This window comes from Zonotrichia leucophrys, chromosome 1, assembly GCF_028769735.1.
Source record: "Zonotrichia leucophrys gambelii isolate GWCS_2022_RI chromosome 1, RI_Zleu_2.0, whole genome shotgun sequence".
Lineage (NCBI taxonomy): Eukaryota > Metazoa > Chordata > Aves > Passeriformes > Passerellidae > Zonotrichia > Zonotrichia leucophrys.
In genome coordinates, this window is record NC_088169.1 from 2,752,144 (window position 1) to 2,774,019 (window position 21,876).

The following is a 21,876-nucleotide window of genomic DNA, read 5'->3' on the forward strand; positions in this document are numbered from 1 at the left end:
GGTGGGAATGGATAATTTTTAAGGTTCCTTCCAACCCAAATCCTCCAAAATTAAAGCAAAGCTACAGAAAAAAAGCAAATTTTTTCAGGTAGGTATAAAAAGCTCCTGCACTTCAGCTAAATGTTGTTGATTTTGTCATTCCTTCAATTCTGTCTGTGCACTGTGATCTATGTTAAAAAAATCAGCAAAGCAAAAACAAACCCCATTAAAAAAGCCTAAAAAATCCCACCCCAAATTGTTCTCAATCCATGTTCAGCTTTAATACACTTTAATTTCAAATATGAAAAAAAATGAGAACATTTGCCTAAAAACTTTCAGTTTGGATTTTTAAAAATAGATTTGTTAATCTAACAGAGAAGATTTAAAGAAATTATTTTCTAACTTCTGGTTTGGAGCACCCTGGGATAGTGGAATTGTCCCAGGCCACAGCAAGGTTTGGGAATTGATAATTTTTAAGGTTCCTTCCAACCCAAACCATTCCAAATCCTCCAAAATCAAAGCAGAGCTACAGAGGGATCAACCTGGAATCCCAGGAAGAAAACACTGCCAAAAAAAGGTAAATTTTTTCAGGTAGGCATAAAAAACTCCTGCACTTGAGCTAAATGTTGTTGATTTTGTCATTCCTTCATTTCTGCCTGTGCACTGTGATCTACATTAATTAAATAAAACAGCAAAGCAAATACAAACCCCATTAAAAAAAGGGCAAAAAAATCCCACCCCAAATTGTTCTCCATCCATATTCAGCTTTGAATAGATGTTAATTTAAAATATATTAAAAAAAAAAAAGAACATTTGCCTAAAAACTTCCAGTTTGGATTTTCAAAAATAGATTTGTTAAGCTAACAGACAAGATTTAAAGAAATTATTTTCTAACTGCTGAAAGCATTGTGGGATAGAAAAGGGTGTTGGGAAGGGATAATTTTTAAGGTTCCTTCCAACCCAAACCATTCCAAATCCTCCAAAATCAAAGCAGAGCTACAGAGGGATCAACCTGGAATCCCATCAGGAAGAAAACACTGCCAAAAAAAAGGCAGATTTTTCAGGTAGGTGTAAAAAACTCCTGCACTTCAGCTAAATGTTGTTGATTTTGTCATTCCTTCATTTCTGCCTGTGCACTGTGATCTACACTAAATAAAACAGCAAAGCAAATACAAACCCCATTAAAAAAAGGGCAAAAAAATCCCACCCCAAATTGTTCTCCATCCATATTCAGCTTTGAATACACTTTAATTTCAAATATGAAAAAAAAGAGAACATTTGCCTAAAAACTTCCAATTTTGGATTTTTTTAAATAGATTTCTTAATCTAACAGAGAAGATTTAAAGAAATTATTTTCTAACTTCTGAAAGCATTCTGGGATAGAAGAAGGGGGTGGGAATGGATAATTTTTAAGGTTCCTTCCAACCCAAATCCTCCAAAATTAAAGCAAAGCTACAGAAAAAAGCAAATTTTTCAGGTAGGTATAAAAAACTCCTGCACTTCAGCTAAATGTTGTTGATTTTGTCATTCCTTCATTTCTGCCTGTGCACTGTGATCTATGTTAAAAAATCAGCAAAGCAAAAACAAACCCCATTAAAAAAGCCTAAAAAATCCCACCCCAAATTGTTCTCCATCCATATTCAGCTTTGAATATACTTAAATTTCTAATATTACAAAAATGAGAATATTTGCCTAAAAACTTCCAATTTTGGATTTTTTTAATGGATTTGTTAAGCTAACAGAGAAGATTTAAAGAAAGTATTTTCTAACTTCTGAAAGCATTGTGGGATAGAAGAAGGGGGTGGGAAGGGATAATTTTTAAGGTTCCTTCCAACCCAAACCATTCCAAATCCTCCAAAATCAAAGCAGAGCTACAGAGGGATCAACCTGGAATCCCAGGAAGAAAAATACTACCAAAAAAAAAAGCAGATTTTTCAGGTAGGTATAAAAAACTCCTGCACTTCAGCTAAATGTTGTTGATTTTGTCATTCCTTCATTTCTGCCTGTGCACTGTGATCTACATTAAATAAAACAGCAAAGCAAATACAAACCCCATTAAAAAAAGGGCAAAAAAATCCCACCCCAAATTGTTCTCCATCCATGTTCAGCTTTGAATAGATGTTAATTTAAAATATATTAAAAAAAAAGAACATTTGCCTAAAAACTTCCAGTTCGGATTTTTAAAAATAGATTTCTTAATCTAACAGAGAAGATTTAAAGAAATTATTTTCTAACTTCTGAAAGCATTCTGGGATAGAAGAAGGGGGTGGGAATGGATAATTTTTAAGGTTCCTTCCAACCCAAACCATTCCAAATCCTCCAAAATCAAAGCAGAGCTACAGAGGGATCAACCTGGAATCCCATCAGGAAGAAAACACTGCCAAAAAAAAGGCAAATTTTTCAGGTAGGTATAAAAAGCGATGCCCAAAGTGCTGAAATAATGATAAATCAGGGTATGAAGAGGATGAGGGTACTTACAAACAATGCTGTGTGGCACCATCCCGTTCTCCATGTGCAGCCTGTCCTCCAGGAACGCTATGCCCAGGCTACTGAAATTATCTACACTGGCTGCAGCCATGAACTGAAAAGGTTCCCCAGCTTTATAGGCCAAGGGTGAACAAAACTCTGACCACTTGACAATCTAGAACAGAGCACATGCACGGCTTTCAGTTGGGGAAAATGATGGAGAAATCCCTAAGTAACAAAAATATTGTGAGTTTGCAAGAGGAACTGCAGAATTGAGTAATTTACTGACAGGGGTTTGCAAAGATTGAGCCCTGATAGAAAAGAAAAATATCCACAGCAAGGAATCATTCCCAAAGATCAAGGCTCTAAAAGTTCCAAGCAAGAAAAATGCAGCAGAGCTGTAAGAAAAATTCTCTTTGAATTTGTTTCCTTCAGCACCAACTCCAAGCAAGAACGCTGATAAAAAGAACAAAATTAAACTACAAGGGTTTAACTACAAGGTGCATCCACAGCTGGAATGAATTTCTTCCTTTGCCATTCCCAGGGAATTCTTCATCCCCAAGTCAATTCTGAGTGCATTTGGAATCAGGGCTGCAGGTAGATTAGATTAATTAAAAAATTCAAGTTAAGCTCTGCAGAGGGGACATTTACATGCAGCAGTGGTAAAAAGTGGGCAGATATATTTTAAAAATTCATTGTATCATAAATTAATAAGTTAATTAGTGACCACATTTAGCATTCTGCTTTCAACACGTGTGATGATGGTGCATTTTTTACAAGAAACTCAAAAATTCTTCAGCCATTTGAGAGATTGTGGTGAGGGACAAAGAGCTCAGGCTGGGGAAATCTCGCAGGCCTCAAATCTCACAGGCCTCAAATCTTAAACTCCTCATTTTAATTAAAAATATTTATTAAATTATATATATTTATATTTCAACACGTGTGATGATGGTCCATTTTTTACAAGAAACTCAAAAACTCTTCAGCCATTGGACAGGTTGTGGTGAGGGACAAAGAGCTCAGGCTTGGGAAATATGGGGAAATCTCGCAGGCCTCAAATCTCACAGGCCTCAAATCTTAAACTCCTCAAATCTTAAACTCCTCATTTTAATTAAAAATATTTATTAAATTATATTAAATTATATATATTTATATTTCAACACGTGTGATGATGGTGCATTTTTTACAAGAAACTCAAAAACTCTTCAGCCATTTGAGAGGTTGTGGTGAGGGACAAAGAGCTCAGGCTGGGGAAATCTCGCAGGCCTCAAATCTCACAGGCCTCAAATCTTAAACTCCTCAAATCTCAAACTCCTCATTTTAATTAAAAATATTTATTAAATTATATATATTTATATTTCAACACGTGTGATGATGGTGCATTTTTTACAAGAAACTCAAAAACTCTTCAGCCATTGGAGAGGTTGTGGTGAGGGACAAAGAGCTCAGGCTGGGGAAATGTGGGGAAATCTCACAGGCCTCAAATCTCACAGGCCTCAAATCTTAAACTCCTCAAATCTTAAACTCCTAATTTTAATTAAAAATATTTATTAAATTATATATATTTATATTTCAACACGTGTGATGATGGTGCATTTTTTACAAGAAACTCAAAAACTCTTCAGCCATTTGAGAGGTTGTGGTGAGGGACAAAGAGCTCAGGCTGGGAAAATGTGGGGAAATCTCGCAGGCCTCAAATCTTAAACTCCTCAAATCTTAAACTCTTCAATCTTAAGCTCCTCATTTTAATTAAAAATATTTATTAAATTATATATATTTATATTTCAACACGTGTGATGATGGTGCATTTTTTACAAGAAACTCAAAAACTCTTCAGCCATTGGAGAGGTTGTGGTGAGGGACAAAGAGCTCAGGCTGGGGAAATGTGGGGAAATCTCGCAGGCCTCAAATCTCACAGGCCTCAAATCTTAAACTCCTCAAATCTCAAACTCCTCATTTTAATTAAAAATATTTATTAAGTTATATATATTCATATTTCAACACGTGTGATGATGGTGCATTTTTTACAAGAAACTCAAAAACTCTTCAGCCATTTGAGAGGTTGTGATGAGGGACAAAGAGCTCAGGCTGGGGAAATGTGGGGAAATCTCGCAGGCCTCAAATCTCACAGGCCTCAAATCATAAACTCCTCAAATCTTAAACTCCTCAAATCTTAAACTCCTCATTTTAATTAAAAATATTTATTAAACTATATATATTTATAAAATTTTATTTAAAAAATAAAAATTAGAAGCATTAACTAAACCACAAAGGTTGAAGATCTTTATCTACATCAAAAACTCCTTTTTCCAGGAAAGAAACATTGCACAAGTAGGAGGTACAAATGGATACACAAACCACTTGTTCTCCCACGAAAGAATTTTTAGAAACCTGATTTCATGACCTAAAAAAATCACAAATTCGGCCTTTGCCATGTTCCAAAACATGGGGAGACAAAGTGCAACTCCCTCAGAGCAGCTTCCCTCACTTGGACACTTCCATGAGGTTCAGCTTTTCATCCCCACACACCAGATGTAAAACACTGATTGAAGGAAGGAAAAACTGAGGGTGAGCTGTCAGTTATTGCACTTGTTCATAAGCAGACCATCATAAATTTACCTTTTTATTTACTGCAATTAAATAAATGGTTTACACACCAGCAAGGGAATCCAGCTGCAGCTTTTGGTGTTGTGGTGTTTCCCAAGGGAACAGGAGGACAGAACAAACAACCCCAACGGTTCTGGCTCAAATTCTCTCTGAAATTCTTCTCAGAGAATTTCTGGTTAATAATCAACAAACCCAATGAGACCATTCAGTCACAGGATCCCAGAATGGTTTGGGTGGGAGGAAACTTTAAAATTATCTCATTCTTCCCCTGCCATGGCAGGGACACCTCAGGCTGCTCCAACCAGGCCTTGGGCACTGCCAGGGACCCAGGGGCAGCCCCAGCTGAACTGGGAATTCTATTCCAGCTTCTCCCCACCCTCACAGGGAGGAAATTGTTCCTAATATCTGATCTAAACCTGTAATTTTTCAGTGTGCAGCCATTCCCTGTGTGCTGTCCCTGCATCCCCTGGCAATTGTCTCTCTCCAGCTTTCCTGGGGCTCCTCCAGGCCCTGCAAGGCCGCCCTGAGCTCAGCCCAAAGCTTCTCCTGTGCAGGTGAGCAATGCCAGCTGTGCCAGCCTTTCCTGCCAGCAGAGCTGCTCCATCCTCTGCCCATCCTGGAGCCTCCTCTGGGCTCTGCAGCAGCTCCAGCTCCTCCCTGGCTGGGGCAGCTCTGCAGGTGAGCTCCCAATCCATATTTCTATTTCTGGCGTTTGGATATCTATTGGAATATGAATCCCAATATCAGCAGTTAGATTGTGCCTGGGCCAGTCTGACCCTCGCTGCTGCTGTGCTGTATCACCCCAGAGACACCTTTAGCTTGCTGGTGGTTTCAGCTGGGCACTAAACAAGGCCAGGCTTGTTAGGAACACCGTTACCTCAGGAAGAGGCTTCAGGTGAAGGTGAAGAGAAAAAAGGAGGGATTCTGCCGGAGGGTTATATGCAGTGGTTTATTCCATGGTTACAGAGGCCTCAATCTTGGGGAGACCTCCAACAGAATCTGAGCACATGGCCGGACTCACCTTTTAAGCTCAGGGGCTGGGGAGGGGACAGGTGAGCCACCAACCAGGTGGGGGGGGCGGGGCCCTGACACCCAGACAGGCCAATGACCCCCAGGCCTGAGGGGCATCCCTTGAATCCAACCAATCACACGACGCCTTGCTGGAATGTTAAGCCTGATTGACAGGACTCACTCAGCAAGGGGCGAGGGGGGAAGGGAGACGGGTACTGGCACACCTGGGAAGGGACCCAGGAGCTGGAAGTCTAAAACAGGACATTTCAACACACTACAACATCTCCCCCTAGTTTTGTTTAAAAAGAAGAGGACTGGGTTTGTGCTGCAGAATGCTCAGATATCTAACAAAAACCTGGCTGGGTATCTTCTGCTCCATGATTTCTGTTAATCCTCAGTGAAAAAATTCCCTTTCCAAGAGGAAAAGGGGAGCAGAGTGTGGGGTTTTATCACTTTGAACTTGAGGGTGAAAGCCCAGCTCTGTGACACCAGAGGTGTCCCAGCTTCAATGGCGCTGCCCGGGGTGGAGGGTGAAGGATTTACAGATTATTTAAACATATTTATCCTACCCAAAAACAGGCAACACCCACACCTGGAGGCTGTCAGGAAGTTCTGTTGATGCTCTTGATGTTTCTTCTCCAAGTAAAAAATCTCAGATATAAAATGTAATTATTGCTGTAAACAAAGTGAGCCCACAGAAGCAGTTTTGGGTTTTTAGTATGGAGGTGGAGAGAAGACAAAATAGAGGATTTTGGGTGTTGTTTGGTCTTTTTCTTCTTCTTTATCTGCCAAAACCTGTGACCCTGAAATCAGGCAACAAACAATCCATTGGCAGAGCAGAGCAAAAACCCTCAGGGAACATTTCCCAGCTTTCCTGCTGCAATTCCAAATCAAAATTCTGTCAGAATAAAGGAGGAAAGGCCAGCTCTTAGCAAGGGATGAGACATCATTCAAACTCCTGTTTTCTGAGTGCCCCTCATTCTCACAGGTCACTGATATTCCTACAAAAAATGGATTTTTTGGTCAGAAATTCCCCCAGAGCAATGTGTTCCACAGGCCCTGGATGTGGTGACAGCCAGAGCTGGTTTTTAACCAAAATTAAAAGAACTTCACTGTGTTCACACAGAAGAGCAAAATACAAAATAAACCAGCAGTGCTTTCCCTCTTTAGTTTTCATTTTTTCCATGGACTTCACTTCTGAGCTTTACAAATCAAATTTATTATTATTATCCACATAAGTATGCAAAATTTTCCATCCTAAGGAAAATGAATACAAACCTAAGAAGATTAAAAAAACCCAATAAACTCCAAAGGAAGAGATAATTAGAGTTTCAATGCAGGTGTTTTTATGCATCTTTCTGCGACAAAAAAATAAAAATAAAATAAAAATCTTCCACCTGAGCTGGCCCAGGTGTACAAGAGTCCCCCCTCATTCTCACCAGCCACAGATCACTGATATTCCTACAAAAAATGGATTTTTTGGCCAGAAATTCCCCCAGAGCAATGTGTTCCACAGGCCCTGGATGTGGTGACAGCCAGAGCTGGTTTTAACCAAAATTAAGAGAATTTTATTTGTGTTTGCACAGAAGAACAATAAACAGAATAAACCAGCAGTGCTTTTCCTCTTTAGTTTTGATTTTTTTATCACTTTTGAGCATTCTAAATCAAATTAATTCTCAAATTTAATGTTCACATAAGGATGCAAAATTTTTCCATCCTAAGGAAAATGAAAGCAAACCCAAGAAAACAAAATCATTTCCAAAGCAGCTCATGCAGCTTTTCCCCAAGGAAACAGAGAGTAGCAGAGTTTATCACAGGGTGAAAAATTCAGAGTTTTGGGGTTTTTAGTATGGAGGTGGAGAGAAGACAAAATAGAGGATTTTGGGTGTTGTTTGATCTTTTTCTTCTTCTTTATCTGCTTTATTTTGCATTGTGTTGATGGCACAGAGTGATTAGTTAGGGAGAGTTGTAGTACAGATGTTGTGTGGCAGACAAATAATTAGATATTGGCAGAAAAATAGAAATAAAGCACATTTTAAGAGTTAATTAGATAAAATAGCTTTAAAAGACCTTGAAAGTGTACATTTTGTGACTTTTTTGCTGCCTTCTCTTTGTGTGCTAAATGTAGAACTTGTGATAAGATAAAAAATAAACAACAACTTGAAGAGTAAAATATTCTTTTACACAGATCCTCACGCAGGCCATGAGCACCTGTGGGTGTGATCTGGAACACCAAGGATGTGGAATTTTGGTGAAGGAGCCTGAAATTCCCTGATTGCAGAAAATCAGGGTGACAGGAGGCCCTTTGGGGACAGCCAGGACAGGGCAGGAAGTGGATTTGTGGAGGATTCTGGAAGTTTGACAGAAAGTTCTGCATGCAAACTTTTGAGGGAAGAAATGCTGATTTTAGGGTTTAAAATAAAATTAAATTCAAATGAAGGTTTCAAATTGAATTAAGCCCCTTTGAATGCTGCTTGGAAAATTCTCTACAAATGCAGGAGAAGGATTTTTCCACTGTGCCAGGCTGCTCCAAGCTGGCCTTGGGCACTGCCAGGGATCCAGGGATGGAATTCCATCCCAGCCCTGCCCACCCTCACAGGGAGGGAAATTGTCCCTAATTTTCAATTTTGTCCCTAATTTTCAGTTTTGTCCCTAATTTTCAATTTTGTCCCTAATTTTCCATTTTGGAGCCATTTCCCTGTCACATTCACATTCTCTGAAAAAATCCCTTCGCCCAGGATTTTTCTCCTGGGAAGCTGGGAAGCCTCAGAGAAAATGGAAAACAATTCTTATTTTATTTTATTTTCTGTTTTTGCTGCTTTGGAATGTGTTTGGAGATTTATTACCCATTGGATTCATGTAAATTATTTTGACTCAATGACCAATCAGTGCCAAGCTGTGTCAGGACTCTGAAGAAAGTCACCAGTTTTCATAATTATCTTTTTAGCATTCTGTCTGTATCCTTTCTGTATTCTTTAGTGTAGTTAGTATACCATTCTATAATATAATATAGATCATAAAATAATAAATCAGCTTTTTAAGAACCCCACAAACCCAACAATTCCCTGTGTCCTGTCTCCCCATTCCTCCAGGGAAAAATGCTCCTGAAAATCTCAATGAAATGTCTCTGGCTCTGTTGGAAACATAAAATACAGCTTAAGAATTGAGAGATCTGAATGAAGCAATTCCCTCTTTATTCCCCACAACATCACAACACATCTGTGCCCCCTTTCTATGCAAGAATATTGAATATCTGTACCTCCTTTCTATGCAAAAATATTGGATATTTCTACCCCCTTTCTATGCAAGAATATTGAATATCTGTACCTCCTTTCTATATAAGAATATTGAATAGTTGGAAGCCTTTTCTATGAAAGAACACTGAACATCTGTCCCCCCTTTCTATGCAATAATATTGAATATTTGTACCCATTTCCATGCAATAATACTGAATATCTGTCCCCCTTTCTATACAAGAATATTGAATTTCTGTACCCCTTTCTATGCAAGAATATTGAATATTTGTACCCCTTTTCTATACAAGAATATTGAATATCTGTACCTCCTTTCTATACAAGAATATTGAATATCTGTACCCTTTTTTATGCAAGAATATTCAATATCTGTACCTCCTTTCTATGCAAGAATAATGAATTTCTGTACCTCATTTCTATACAAGAATACAGAATATTTGAACGCCTTTCTATGCAAGAATATTGAATATCTGTACCCCTTCTATGCAAGAATATTGAATATTTGTATCCCTTTTCTATGCAAGAATATTGAATATCTGTACCCCTTTCTATACAAGAATTTTGAATATCTGCCCCCCTTTCTATACAAGAATATTGAATATCAGCATCTCCTTTCTATACAAGAATATTGAATATCTCCCTTTCTATACAATAATACTGAATATCTGTACCCCTTTCTATGCAAAATATTGAATTTCTGTACCTCATTTCTATGCAAGAATATTGAATATCTGTACCCCTTTCTATACAAAATATTGAATATTTGTACCCCTTTCTATGCAATATTGAATATGTGTGCCCCCTTCTATACAAGAAGATTGAATATCTGTACCCTTTTTTATGCAAGAATATTCAATATCTGTACCTCCCTTCTATGCAAGAATAATGAATTTCTGTACCTCTTTTCTATGAAAGAATATTGAATCTCTGTCTCCTTTTCTACACAAGAATATTGAATATCTCTATCTCCCTTCTATGCAAGAATATTGAATATTTGTATCCCTTTTCTATGCAAGAAAATTGAATTTCTGTACTCCTTTCTATGCAAAATATTGAATATCTGTACCTCCTTTCTATACAATAATACTGAATATCTGCACTCCTTTTTATGCAAGAATATTGAATTTCTGTACCAGTTTCTACGCAAGAATATTGAATATCTGTACCCCTTTCTATGCAAGAATATTGAATATCTGTACCCCTTTCTATGCAAGAATATTGAATATCTGTACCCTTTTTTATGCAAGAATATTCAATATCTGTACCTCCTTTCTATGCAAAATATTGAATATCTGCACCCCTTCCTGTGCAAGAATACTGAATGCGCGTCTCCCTTTTCTAGACAATAACACTGAATTTCTGTACCCCTTTCTACACAAGAATATTGAATTTCTGTACCCATTTTCTATACAAGAATATTGAATATTTGAACGCCTTTCTATACAAGAATAGTGAATATCTGTACCTCTTTTCTATGAAAGAATATTGAATATCTGTACCCCTTTCTATACAAGAATATTGAATATTTGTACCCATTTCTAAGTAAGAATATTGAATTTCTGTCCCCCTTTTCTATGCAAAATACTGAATATCTGCACCCCTTCCTGTGCAAGAATACTGAATGCACGTCTCCCTTTTCTAGACAATAATACTGAATTTCTGTACCCCTTTCTACACAAGAATATTGAATATTTGTACCCATTTCTAAGCAAGAATATTGAATTTCTGTACCCATTTCTAAGCAAGAATATTGAATATCTGCACGCCTTCCTGTGCAAGAATACTGAATGCGCGTCTCCCTTTTCTATACAATAATACTGAATTTCTGTACCCCTTTCTACACAAGAATATTGAATATTTGTACCCATTTCTAAGCAAGAATATTGAATTTCTGTACCCCTTTCTATGCAAACTATCGAATATCTGCACCCCTTCCTGTGCAAGAATACTGAATGCACGTCTCCTTTTTCTAGACAATAATACTGAATTTCTGTACGCCTTTCTATACAAGAATATTGAATATTTGTACCCCTTTCTATACAAGAACATTGAATATCTGTACCCTTTTCTATGCAAAATACTGCATATCTGCACCCCTTCCTGTGCAAGAATACTGAATGCGCGTCTCCCTTTTCTATGAATACTGAATATCTGTACCCCTTTCTACACAAGAATATTGAATATTTGTACCCATTTCTAAGTAAGAATATTGAATTTCTTTCCCCAATTCTATGCAAAATATTGAATATCTGCACCCCTTCCTGTGCAAGAATATTGAATATCTGTACCCCTTTCTATACTAGAACATTGAATGTCTGTACCCCTTTCTGTGCAACAATATTGAATATCTGTACCTCCTTTCTATGCAAGAATATTGAATATCTGTACCCCCTTTCTATACAATAATACTGAATATCTGCACTCCTTTTTATGCAAGAATATTGAATTTCTGTACCAGTTTCTACGCAAGAATATTGAATATCTGTACCCCTTTCTATACAAGAATATTGAATATCTGTACCCCTTTCTATGCAAGAATATTGAATATTTGTACCCCTTTTCTATGAATACTGAATATCTGTACCTCCTTTCTATACAAGAATATTGAATATTTGTACCCATTTCTAAGCAACAATATTGAATTTCTGTCTCCCTTTCTATGCAAAATATTGAATATCTGCACCCCTTCCTGTGCAAGAATACTAAATGCACGTCTCCCTTTTCTATACAATAATAGTGAATTTCTGTACCCCGTTCTACACAAGAATATTGAATATCTGTACCCCGTTCTACACAAGAATATTGAATATTTGTACCCCTTTCTATGCAAGAATATTGAATATCTGCACCCCTCCCTGTGCAAGAATACTAAATGCGCGTCTCCCTTTTCTAGACAATAACACTGAATTTCTGTACCCCTTTCTACACAAGAATATTGAATATTTGTACCCATTTCTAAGTAAGAATATTGAATATTTGTACCCCTTTCTATGCAAGAATATTGAATATCTGTCCCCCTTTCTATACAAGAATATTGAATATTTGTACCCATTTCTATACAAAATATTGAATATTTGTACCCCTCCCTATGAAGGAATATTGAATATCTGTACCCCTTTCTATACTAGAACACTGAATGTCTGTACCCCTTTTCTATACAAGAACATTGAATATTTGTACCCCTTTTCTATGACTACTGAATATCTGTACCCCTTTCTACACAAGAATATTGAATATTTGTACCCATTTCTAAGCAAGAATATTGAATTTCTGTCCCCCTTTCTATGCAAACTATCGAATATCTGCACCCTTTTCTGTGCAAGAATACTAAATGCGCGTCTCCTTTTTCTATACAATAATACTGAATTTCTGTACCCCTTTCTACACAAGAATATTGAATATTTGTACCCATTTCTAAGCAAGAATATTGAATTTCTGTCCTCCTTTTCCATGCCAGAAACGAGGATATTTCCTCACCTCCTTGGCGGAGTCGGGCGCCCCGTGCAGGCGGTGCGGGAGAGCGGGAACGCTCTCGGTCACAAACGCGATGTGCTCCGCGGGCAGCAGCCTCTCAGGGCAGGGAAAGGGAGACACCAGCAGCCCGCTCCACCTGCTCAAGTCATCAAGGAACTGCAAGGAACAAGAAACAATAATAAGTTTGCACAAAATAATAAGTTTTGTACCTTTAAGAGTGTTACAGAGAGTGAAGGGGGAGAGAGAAGAAGCGCGCGGTTTGTTTTCAGACACTGCGCTCACTCCTCCACATTCCTGCTCCTGACTGTGTTGTCTGCAGACAGACAGCAGGACAGAGCTCCTCTTTTGCTTTTTAGTTAGTGTTAGCGAGCTGAGGCAAAGAAGTTCCCTGGATTGGTTTTTTTTCCTTTTCTTTGGATCTCTTGGAGCTGCTCTGGCCTGAACACCCAGGGCAGCACCGGCAGCTCCACCTGAGACCCACCGGGCCGGGCCTGGCCTGCGGCAATTCCAGCACTGAGGGACTGAGCAGAGACTGAGCGAGCTGAGCTTCAACCCGGGGTTTTCTCAGTTTGTCATCTCTTTCAGAGTGGCAAGGGGGCTCATTGTTTTGCTACTGTTTTGGTTTTATTGTTTAATAAACAGTTTTTTTCCACCTTTCTCCAAGGAGGTATTTTTTCCCTCACGGACCAGTTGGGGGGAGGGGCCGATTGGATCTGCTTTTCCCACCGGAGCTCCTGTGGGGGATTCTTCCCCAAATTTGCTCTAAACCTGGACACAACTGATTCAACAATTCCTTTTTAAATTATGCCCAGCTTAAATTCAAATCAGACCCTCCAGCCGTACAGCAAGGGTGATATTGAAGTGGAGGGAGAGGACCCACCTTTGTTGGTTCAGCATCAACTCTGTTTATTGACTCAGTCACTTTTTATAACCGTGTTAATTAAGTTCATGCATATTGCAAAACCCGAGCTCACAACAGGTCAGAGATAACACACCAACCCCTCCTTTTGTTTTCAATACCAAGATTTGTGTTCTCAAAACTTACTTTTACTTTCCCAAAACAGCCAAAGATAGAATATTCACCTGCCATGAGAAAACTGCCTGAGAACTCTGCAGTTGTATGCAAGGTTCTCAAGGCCTTCATGTTTGTCACTTTTACTTGTAATTAAAAACAACCTGAGAACTTCTGCTGTTCACAGAAACAGGCTGTGAGAATTTGCTCCTCACAGCTGCCTTCTAAGCCATTTCTGAAAAAATCTCCAACAGGGTGATGATTATTTTATGATGATTTTATGATTATTTTATGATGATTTCGCTTTCCCCACGGGACAAAGGAAGGGATAAAGTTCTGAACCGTTACAAAGGAACACTAAAAGTAAAACTGAAAGCAACAAGGCAGGTTTTTTATAAACCAACTGAAATTCCAGCTCTCAGCTTTGCAGGAAGAGAGGGGGGAACACAAAACCCCTGAGCTGTGACACTGTGGGACATTTGCCACTGGCAGCATCCCTCATTCCCCTCCCCTTCTCTCCCATCCACACTGAATTTTGAATTCTCATGCCTCTGCACCAAAATTCCTCATTCATTATGAAACTCATAAAATAGAAATAAATAATTCATTCAGAATCAATCTCTCCATATGTTGTTCTATCCACCCCTCAGCAGATCATTGAACAAAAGTTTCTTCATTAAATTACAAAAGATTCCCTCTCTTGCCCTCAGCAAGGAACAAATAAAGCTCAAAACCTGGAATGAGCAGACCAAAAAACACATTTGAGACACCTCACAGCTTCTCAGGAAAACATTACATCCATTTTTAATTTTTACATTGATTTTGCGCTGAACTTCATTTGTCTGCCATATTTAAAAAATGGCAAACATTAGAAACAACTATTTTGCTGTGGGAAACAGTAAAGGCAAGAAGATTTTTAGAAAGCTGAGAAAGGAGGCTTTAGAAACAGAAAGGGCAGAGAACTTAGAGCTAGCTATAAAGTCTGAAAGTAGAAAAGTTACAATAGCACAGCAAGCAAGGTCAGGAAACAATGAGAGAACTCAAAACATGAAACAACTGAGACAATTCAACTCAGTTTGAGTTTTAGGTTTGGTTAAGACAGATTTTAAGACTGTAGAAAAATATGTTTAGTAAGATAGAAGAAGGTTTTAAGTTTAATAATTGTGTATTGTTAATAGGAATATATAAGTAAGTATTGTTTGAAGCAGGTGTGGTTTTAGTGATTAGCTAGAGTAATTATCTGTAAGTTTTGGTTAAAAAGATTTTTAAATGTTCTGTAACAAAGAAATTGGTTGTTGTTAGTAAGAAGTGAGTTGTTATCTTTTGATTGTCTTAATTATGTAATAGGTTGATGTAATAAAGCTCAAAAAAATATTTTAGTCTTGTCTTGTTTGTGTGAACTTCTAACACACATGGTGCCTTCACAACTTCCTAAAAATCCTCTTACCTTCACTATTTCCCACATTTCCCTTCTGCCATACCACGAGCACACACCTGCAATAATTCCAGAAAATAATTCCCCTGTGGCTCTGAATTCCAGCACCAAATGTGGGATTTCATCCCTGCACACCCCAAATGAAAACACAGAATATTGAGGGGGCAGCTCACTGACCCAGCCACCCTGGTGAGCACAGAAGCTGCTCAAACAAACTCTGATTTCACTGATTTCTCCCACAGGAAAGTGAACTGAGCTCAGGAAGTTTAAACTACCTCAAACATCCCACCTGGCTAAAGATCAAACCAAAAAAATCCCTTTGCAGTTTATGATTTATAACTTGCAGTGTCTTAAGCAAGCTACTGATCACAGTCCAAGCTACTGAGAGAGCAGAGGGGCTTTGCTGGCTGCCCAGAAGCCAAAAAAAAATCAGAATTAACCTTTTATCTCTTCAGAGATGATGCAAAGAGCTCCCCAGTGATGCAGAGCCAGAGCAGCACAACAGGGATCCTCAAACGCTGTCCCCACATGTTTTAAAAAGACAAAAATATATTGAATAACAGCCCTGAGTCTGTGCCAAACTTCATGCAATTCCCCAGAGGGTTTCCCAGCTCCCAATAAACTGAGATTATAAAATCAGTCTGCATGAACAGCACTGCAGACAGAGAAAAATGTGCTGGCAGGGCAAGGGCTGAGGAGAAGCTGTTTCAGAAATGAGCAGGAGTGGAGCAAAGAGCAGAAATCAGCTGAACTCCTCCTCACAGAACAATAATCCAAGGCAAGTGAGGCAGAACTGCTCTAAACACAGCTTTGTTTTGGTTTTGATTTTATTGGAATGTGAATTAGGTATTTTACTTGGCTGGGAAAGATTCTGAGACTGCCACCATTGCTCGTGAGTGTGAAATAATCTGTTAATAAATAGCAAAAAAAACCCTTGTTTTAAATAGAGCCAACTCCATCAGCATTTCTAATCTCGTTTTCCCTCAAATGCAAATGTTCTTTTTACCCTCTGAACTTACAAAAAGCTTCTCTGCTTTGGGCACTGACACGCTCCATAAACCCCTGCAAGAACTGAAACAACCCCCAAGCACTCACACCCCAACAGCAGCAAAAAGCACAGAGCAAGAGGAGCCTCACCCACACCAATCCTGGCATTTGGTGCCACATTCAGAGAATTCACCATTTATTTTAAATTATTCAGACTAGCTGGGGGCTGTGCCAGCTCCACCCCTAACGCTGAGACTCAAGCAGGCTCGCTTTCAGTTTTGCTTCAGGAGCTGGTTTAGCTCAGGGATTTTCCACTCTCCTGGGCTGCCACAGCCTCCCCCTTTCTGATTTTCTCCTTTCTGATTTTCATTTTTCATTCTCCTCACTCAGAACCACATTTTGCACGGAGAGAAGCAGCCAGCCCTCTCTCTCTCTCTCTGCAGTTCTCATTCCAGCAGAGTTTTAAAGCCCTGACACGACTCCTGAGGGCACAAACACAGCACGTATTTTTAGACTGAAGCCTTCCATGTTCTCCAAGCATGTTGCTGAAATGGAAAAGAGGCTTTTCCCAGGGACAGGACGAGGAGGAATGTCCTGAAACTGGAAGTGAGCAGGTTTGGATGGGAAATTAGGAGGGAAATCTTCCCTGGGAGGGAGGGCAGGCCCTGGCACAGGTGCCCAGAGAAATGTATATATTTCCTATTTCCTATATATATATATGTATATATAGATGTGTATATATATGTGTAGACATACAAATACACGTTTGTAGCACACAGAGCATCCCTCAGCCCATTTCCTATTCCTATATATATACATTTCCTATATATCTATATATTTCCTATGTATATCTTTTTCCTATTTCCTATATATACATTCCTATATTTCCCATTTCCTATATTTATATACATATATACACACAAATACACGTTTGTAGCACACAGAGTATCTCTCAGCCCATTTCCTATTCCTATATATCTGTTTCCTATTTCTATATATACATTTCCTTTACATACATTTCCTATTTGTATGCATATGTATATATTCACACATACAAATACACATTTGTAGGACACAGAGCATCCCTCAACCCATTTCCTATTCCTATATATACACACATTTCCTAAATATATACATTCCCATGTATATACATCTCCTATTTCCTATATATAGTTACACATATGTATACACATACAAATACGTATTTGGAGCACACAGAGCATCTCTCAGCCCATTTCCTATTCCTATATATGCATTTCCTATATATATATATTTCTTCTTTCCTATATATATATACATGCACATACATATATATACATATATACATATATACATATATACATATATACATATATACACATATATACATACACAAATGCATATTTGTAGCACACAGAGCATCTCTCAGCCCATTTCCTACTCCAGCAAGCTCCGGCAAGCAGCGAGGAGAGGGACCCACACCCGAACTAACATTTCCCACCAAAGCGACCACCCGGCTGTCCCCTCCTCCTCCCCCCTGGGAATTCCCACCTGGGAATTCCCTCCGCGCGTTGTTTTCCCCAATCCCAAACCCCTACCCGCCACCAATGCCCAGAACCAAACCTCAGCCCCATCCCCGCGGGGCCGGGATGCGCATCCCCGTTACCGCGGCAACCGCGCCGCATCCCCGTTACCGCGGCAACCGCCGCGGTTCCCCGCGCATCCCCGCGGCTCTACCTGCGCCTCGCCGGTGCAGAACACCTTGCCGCCGACGCGGAGGCAGACGCGCTCGTCGGGGTGCGGCTGGCGGGCGCAGAAGGTGAAGGAGCAGCGGGAGCGGTGCAGCCTCCGCACGGTGCTGCGGACGAGCGCGGCCGAGCGCGGCCCCCAGCGCGCCCACAGGTACAGGTAGCACAGCGTGATCAGCATGGCGGGCGCGCGGCCACGCCCCCCGCCGCCCGCCCCGGCCAATGGCAGAGCCGTGCGTCAGGGAGGGCGGGTGGCGGCCGCGGCGCTGATTGGCTGGAGGGGGCTGGCGCGCGCGGAGCCCCGCCCCCTTGGCAGCGCCGCGTCTCTCCCCTCCTCCTCCCCTCAGCGTGAGGCGCAGGCGCCCTCACGGCCGAGCGCTGAGGGGAACGCGGAGTTCTGCGGTGGAACGAGGTGTAGAAAGGAATAAAGAGCGCTCAAAATCGCTCAAAGCGGCTCGGGGCGTTGTGTCTTTGTAACGACTTAGTTGTAGGCGTGCTCTGGAGGAGGAAGAGGGGCAGGAACAGGCGAAGTTTTCTCTCACCGCCGGCGCCACGACTCGGCGTCTCTGGGAATGGCAGAATGGTTGTGGTGAAAAGGAACTTAAAGCTCATCCAGCTCCACCCCCCTGGCCTTGGGCACTGCCAGGGATCCAGGGGCAGCCACAGCTGCTCTGGGAATTCCATCCCAGCCCCAGCCCACCCTCACAGGGAGGAAATTCTTCCTAATATCTGATCTAAACCTGTAATTTTTCAGTGTGCAGCCATTCCCTGTGTGCTGTCCCTGCATCCCCTGGCAATTGTCTCTCTCCAGCTTTCCTGGGGCTCCTCCAGGCCCTGCAAGGCCGCCCTGAGCTCAGCCCAAAGCTTCTCCTGTGCAGGTGAGCAATGCCAGCTGTGCCAGCCTTTCCTGCCAGCAGAGCTGCTCCATCCTCTGCCCATCCTGGAGCCTCCTCTGGGCTCTGCAGCAGCTCCAGCTCCTCCCTGGCTGGGGCAGCTCTGCAGGTGGGAAATCACCTGAGGGGCTCAGGGACAGAATTCCCCCCTCACCTGCTGCTCCCACCACTTGTGATAGAGCCCAGGATAAATCTGCTTCTCCAAAGCTCAAACTGTCCTGATGGACAACAGGAAAGTGTGAAAAACGCCAATCACGTGTTTGTTTTTTTTTTTTTTTAATTTTAGATTTTTAATACTAATAAAATTGTTATAAAAAATATAATATAATAATATAAGTATATAATATATATATATATTATAAGTATATAATATATATATATAAGTATATATATATATATATATATACTTATATAAGTATATAAGTAATATAATTAGAGTAATTAAAATTTGGACAATTAGGATTAGTGCAATATGAGGCAATAAAAACAAAGAGTTACAGACAGTCCAGGTACCTCTTTCTGGGCAAAATAACCCCAAAATGGACCCACATTAGCAGAGGATTAACCCTTAAAAACAATAACCTGTTGCATATTCACACACCTCACACATGATGCATAAATTCCATTCAAACACAGGATTCTGTCAGGGCAGTGTCAGCTTCTTCCTCTGAATCCTGACAGCTCTTCAGGGCTGAGTGAGGCAGGAAGAAGTTCATTTCTCCTGATAATGGAGCAATAAATTCTCTGAAAGATTTACGTGCCCTGTGGCTGCTATCAACTGTGAATCCTTTCTTTTCAAAAAAGTATCTTCTATAGCATGGTTTCTATTTTAACATTATGTTATAACCTAAAATATATTTAACACATTACTCCAGAAAACCAATACAGCATCACTTTCTAACACAACACATATAATATTCATTTTAATATTTGTGAAAAGCCAATCATAAAATACCCATTTTTCACAAAAGGATCTCATCTTGCTCAGAATTTACTTGATACTGCTACCTGACCTTGTTCCCAGATTGATGGTGCCCTAAAGGCACAGAATTCCCTTTTGTGTCCCACACAGGACCAGGAGAATGTCCCCAGTTCCCATTCCTGCAGCCACCAAAGCCACAGATGGATGCATTTCATTCCAGCCAGAAATGTATTTATATAATAATATAAATAAATATAAATATATTTATTTATATAATATATATAAATAAATCCAATTCATCGGATTCACCAAATGACCTCAGGGTGAGGAACAGCCTGGCAGGGAATCAAACTGCAGGATTTGTGTGCTGCAAACACAAATTGCTCCTCCAGAATACACAACAGACAGCAAATTCTCCTTTACTCCTCCGATATATTTATGCACTAAAGTTATCAAATATTTTCTGTATTTTCTAGGGAAGTGAATCACAACAGAGCTGTGGGAAAGGAAGGTGTGGATCAGTCTGATCCCTGCAGACACTTGGTGTGTGAGGGAAAAGAGAAAATTAAAAAAAGATGCAAAATGCAAGGCCACAAGAAAGAAGCCAACACCTGCACTGACAGATATGTGACTCTTGTTTCCTGAACAAGTTGGGCAGGAAGCCACAACCTTTTTATCTTTATTATTCTGAACCCAAGGTCTTGTCCTGCGCTTGGAAATTCAGTGCAATGGGTATTTTAAAATAACAATTGCATCCCTAACTGTATATCTCTAGCAGGAGATAAACAAGGAACAAATTGCTCTCACATTTCAAGTGAAAGGAGGAGAGGAAATGGTTTTAAGTTGTGCCAGGGGATGTTCAGTGTGAAAAATGTGTATTTTATGATTGGCTTTTGGCAAATATTAAAATGAATATTAAATGTGTTATGTTAGAAAGTGATAATTTAATCAATGTGTTAATTTTAGGTAGTGTGTTAAATATAGTTTTAGGTTATAAAATAATGTTAAAATAGAAACTATGCTGTTTAAGATTTTTTTTTTCTAAAGAAAGGACTCACAGTGAGATAGCAGCCACAGGACACCTGAATCTTTCAGAGAAAAAGGATTTATTGCTCCATTATCAGAAGAAATGAAGGAAGAAGCTGACACTGCCCAGCCAGAATCCTGTGTTTGAATGGAATTTGTGCATCGTGTGTGAGGTGTGTGAATATGCAAGTTTAATAGTAATCAAATGGTTATAAAAATAGTAATATAATTACAGTAATAATAATTTGAATAATTAGGATTAGGACAATATGAGACAATAAAAACAAAGAGTTATGGATGGTCCAGGTACCTCTTTCTGGGCAAAATAACCCCAAAAAGGCCCCACATTAACAGAGGATTAACCCTTAAAAACAATAACCAGTTGCATATTCATACAGCTCACACATGGTGCATAAATTCCATTCAAACACAGGATTCTGGCTGGGCAGTGTCAGCTTCTTCCTCTGAATCCTGACATCTGAGCAAGTTGGGAAGAAATTGGTTTGTTCTGATAATGAAATCTCTGAAATCTTTCAGAGAAAGACAATGTATTGCTCCACAAGGAGCACTTTCTGATTGCTGTGAAAAGAACCAATCACTTGTTTGTAGAATGTTATTGGTTAATTAGTAAATTAAATAGTTTTAGAAATAGCAATATAATTAGACTAATAAAGCTTTGGACAATTAGGATTAGAACAATATATGACAACAAAGAGTCAAGGACAGTCCAGGTACCTTTCTCTGAGCAAAATAGCCCAAAGAATGACCCACGTTAGCAGAGGATTAACCCTTAAAAACAACAGCCTGTTGCATATTCACACACCTCACACACGGTGCATAAATTCCATTCAAACACAGGATTCTGGCTGGGCAGTGTCAGCTTCTTCCTCTTAATCCTGACAGCTCTTCAGGGCTGAGGAGGTGGGAAGAACTTCATTTCTCCTGATAATGGAGCAATAAATTCTCTTTCTCTGAAGGATTTAGGTGTCCTGTGGCTGCTGTCTCGGTGCAAATACCTGATTCCTCTCTTTTAAAAAAAGTATCTCACATAGCAGAGTTTCTATTTTAACCTTATGTTATAAC

General features: G+C 39.7%; 1 protein-coding gene across 1 annotated transcript in view; it reads right to left on the reverse strand.

The window, feature by feature from the left end:
• Nucleotides 1–18,139, reverse strand: part of HLCS (holocarboxylase synthetase) — a 190,146-nt gene extending 172,007 nt beyond the window's left edge. Inside the window, exons 1-3 of the mRNA XM_064705190.1 lie at nt 17,942–18,139; nt 12,795–12,947; nt 2,458–2,620 (exon numbers count right to left, since the gene is read on the reverse strand). Coding sequence (XP_064561260.1) covers nt 2,458–2,620; nt 12,795–12,947; nt 17,942–18,133 — 508 coding nt within the window. The 5' untranslated portion in view covers nt 18,134–18,139. The remainder of the gene's footprint in view (nt 1–2,457; nt 2,621–12,794; nt 12,948–17,941) is intronic.
• Nucleotides 18,140–21,876: the final 3,737 nt, after the last annotated feature.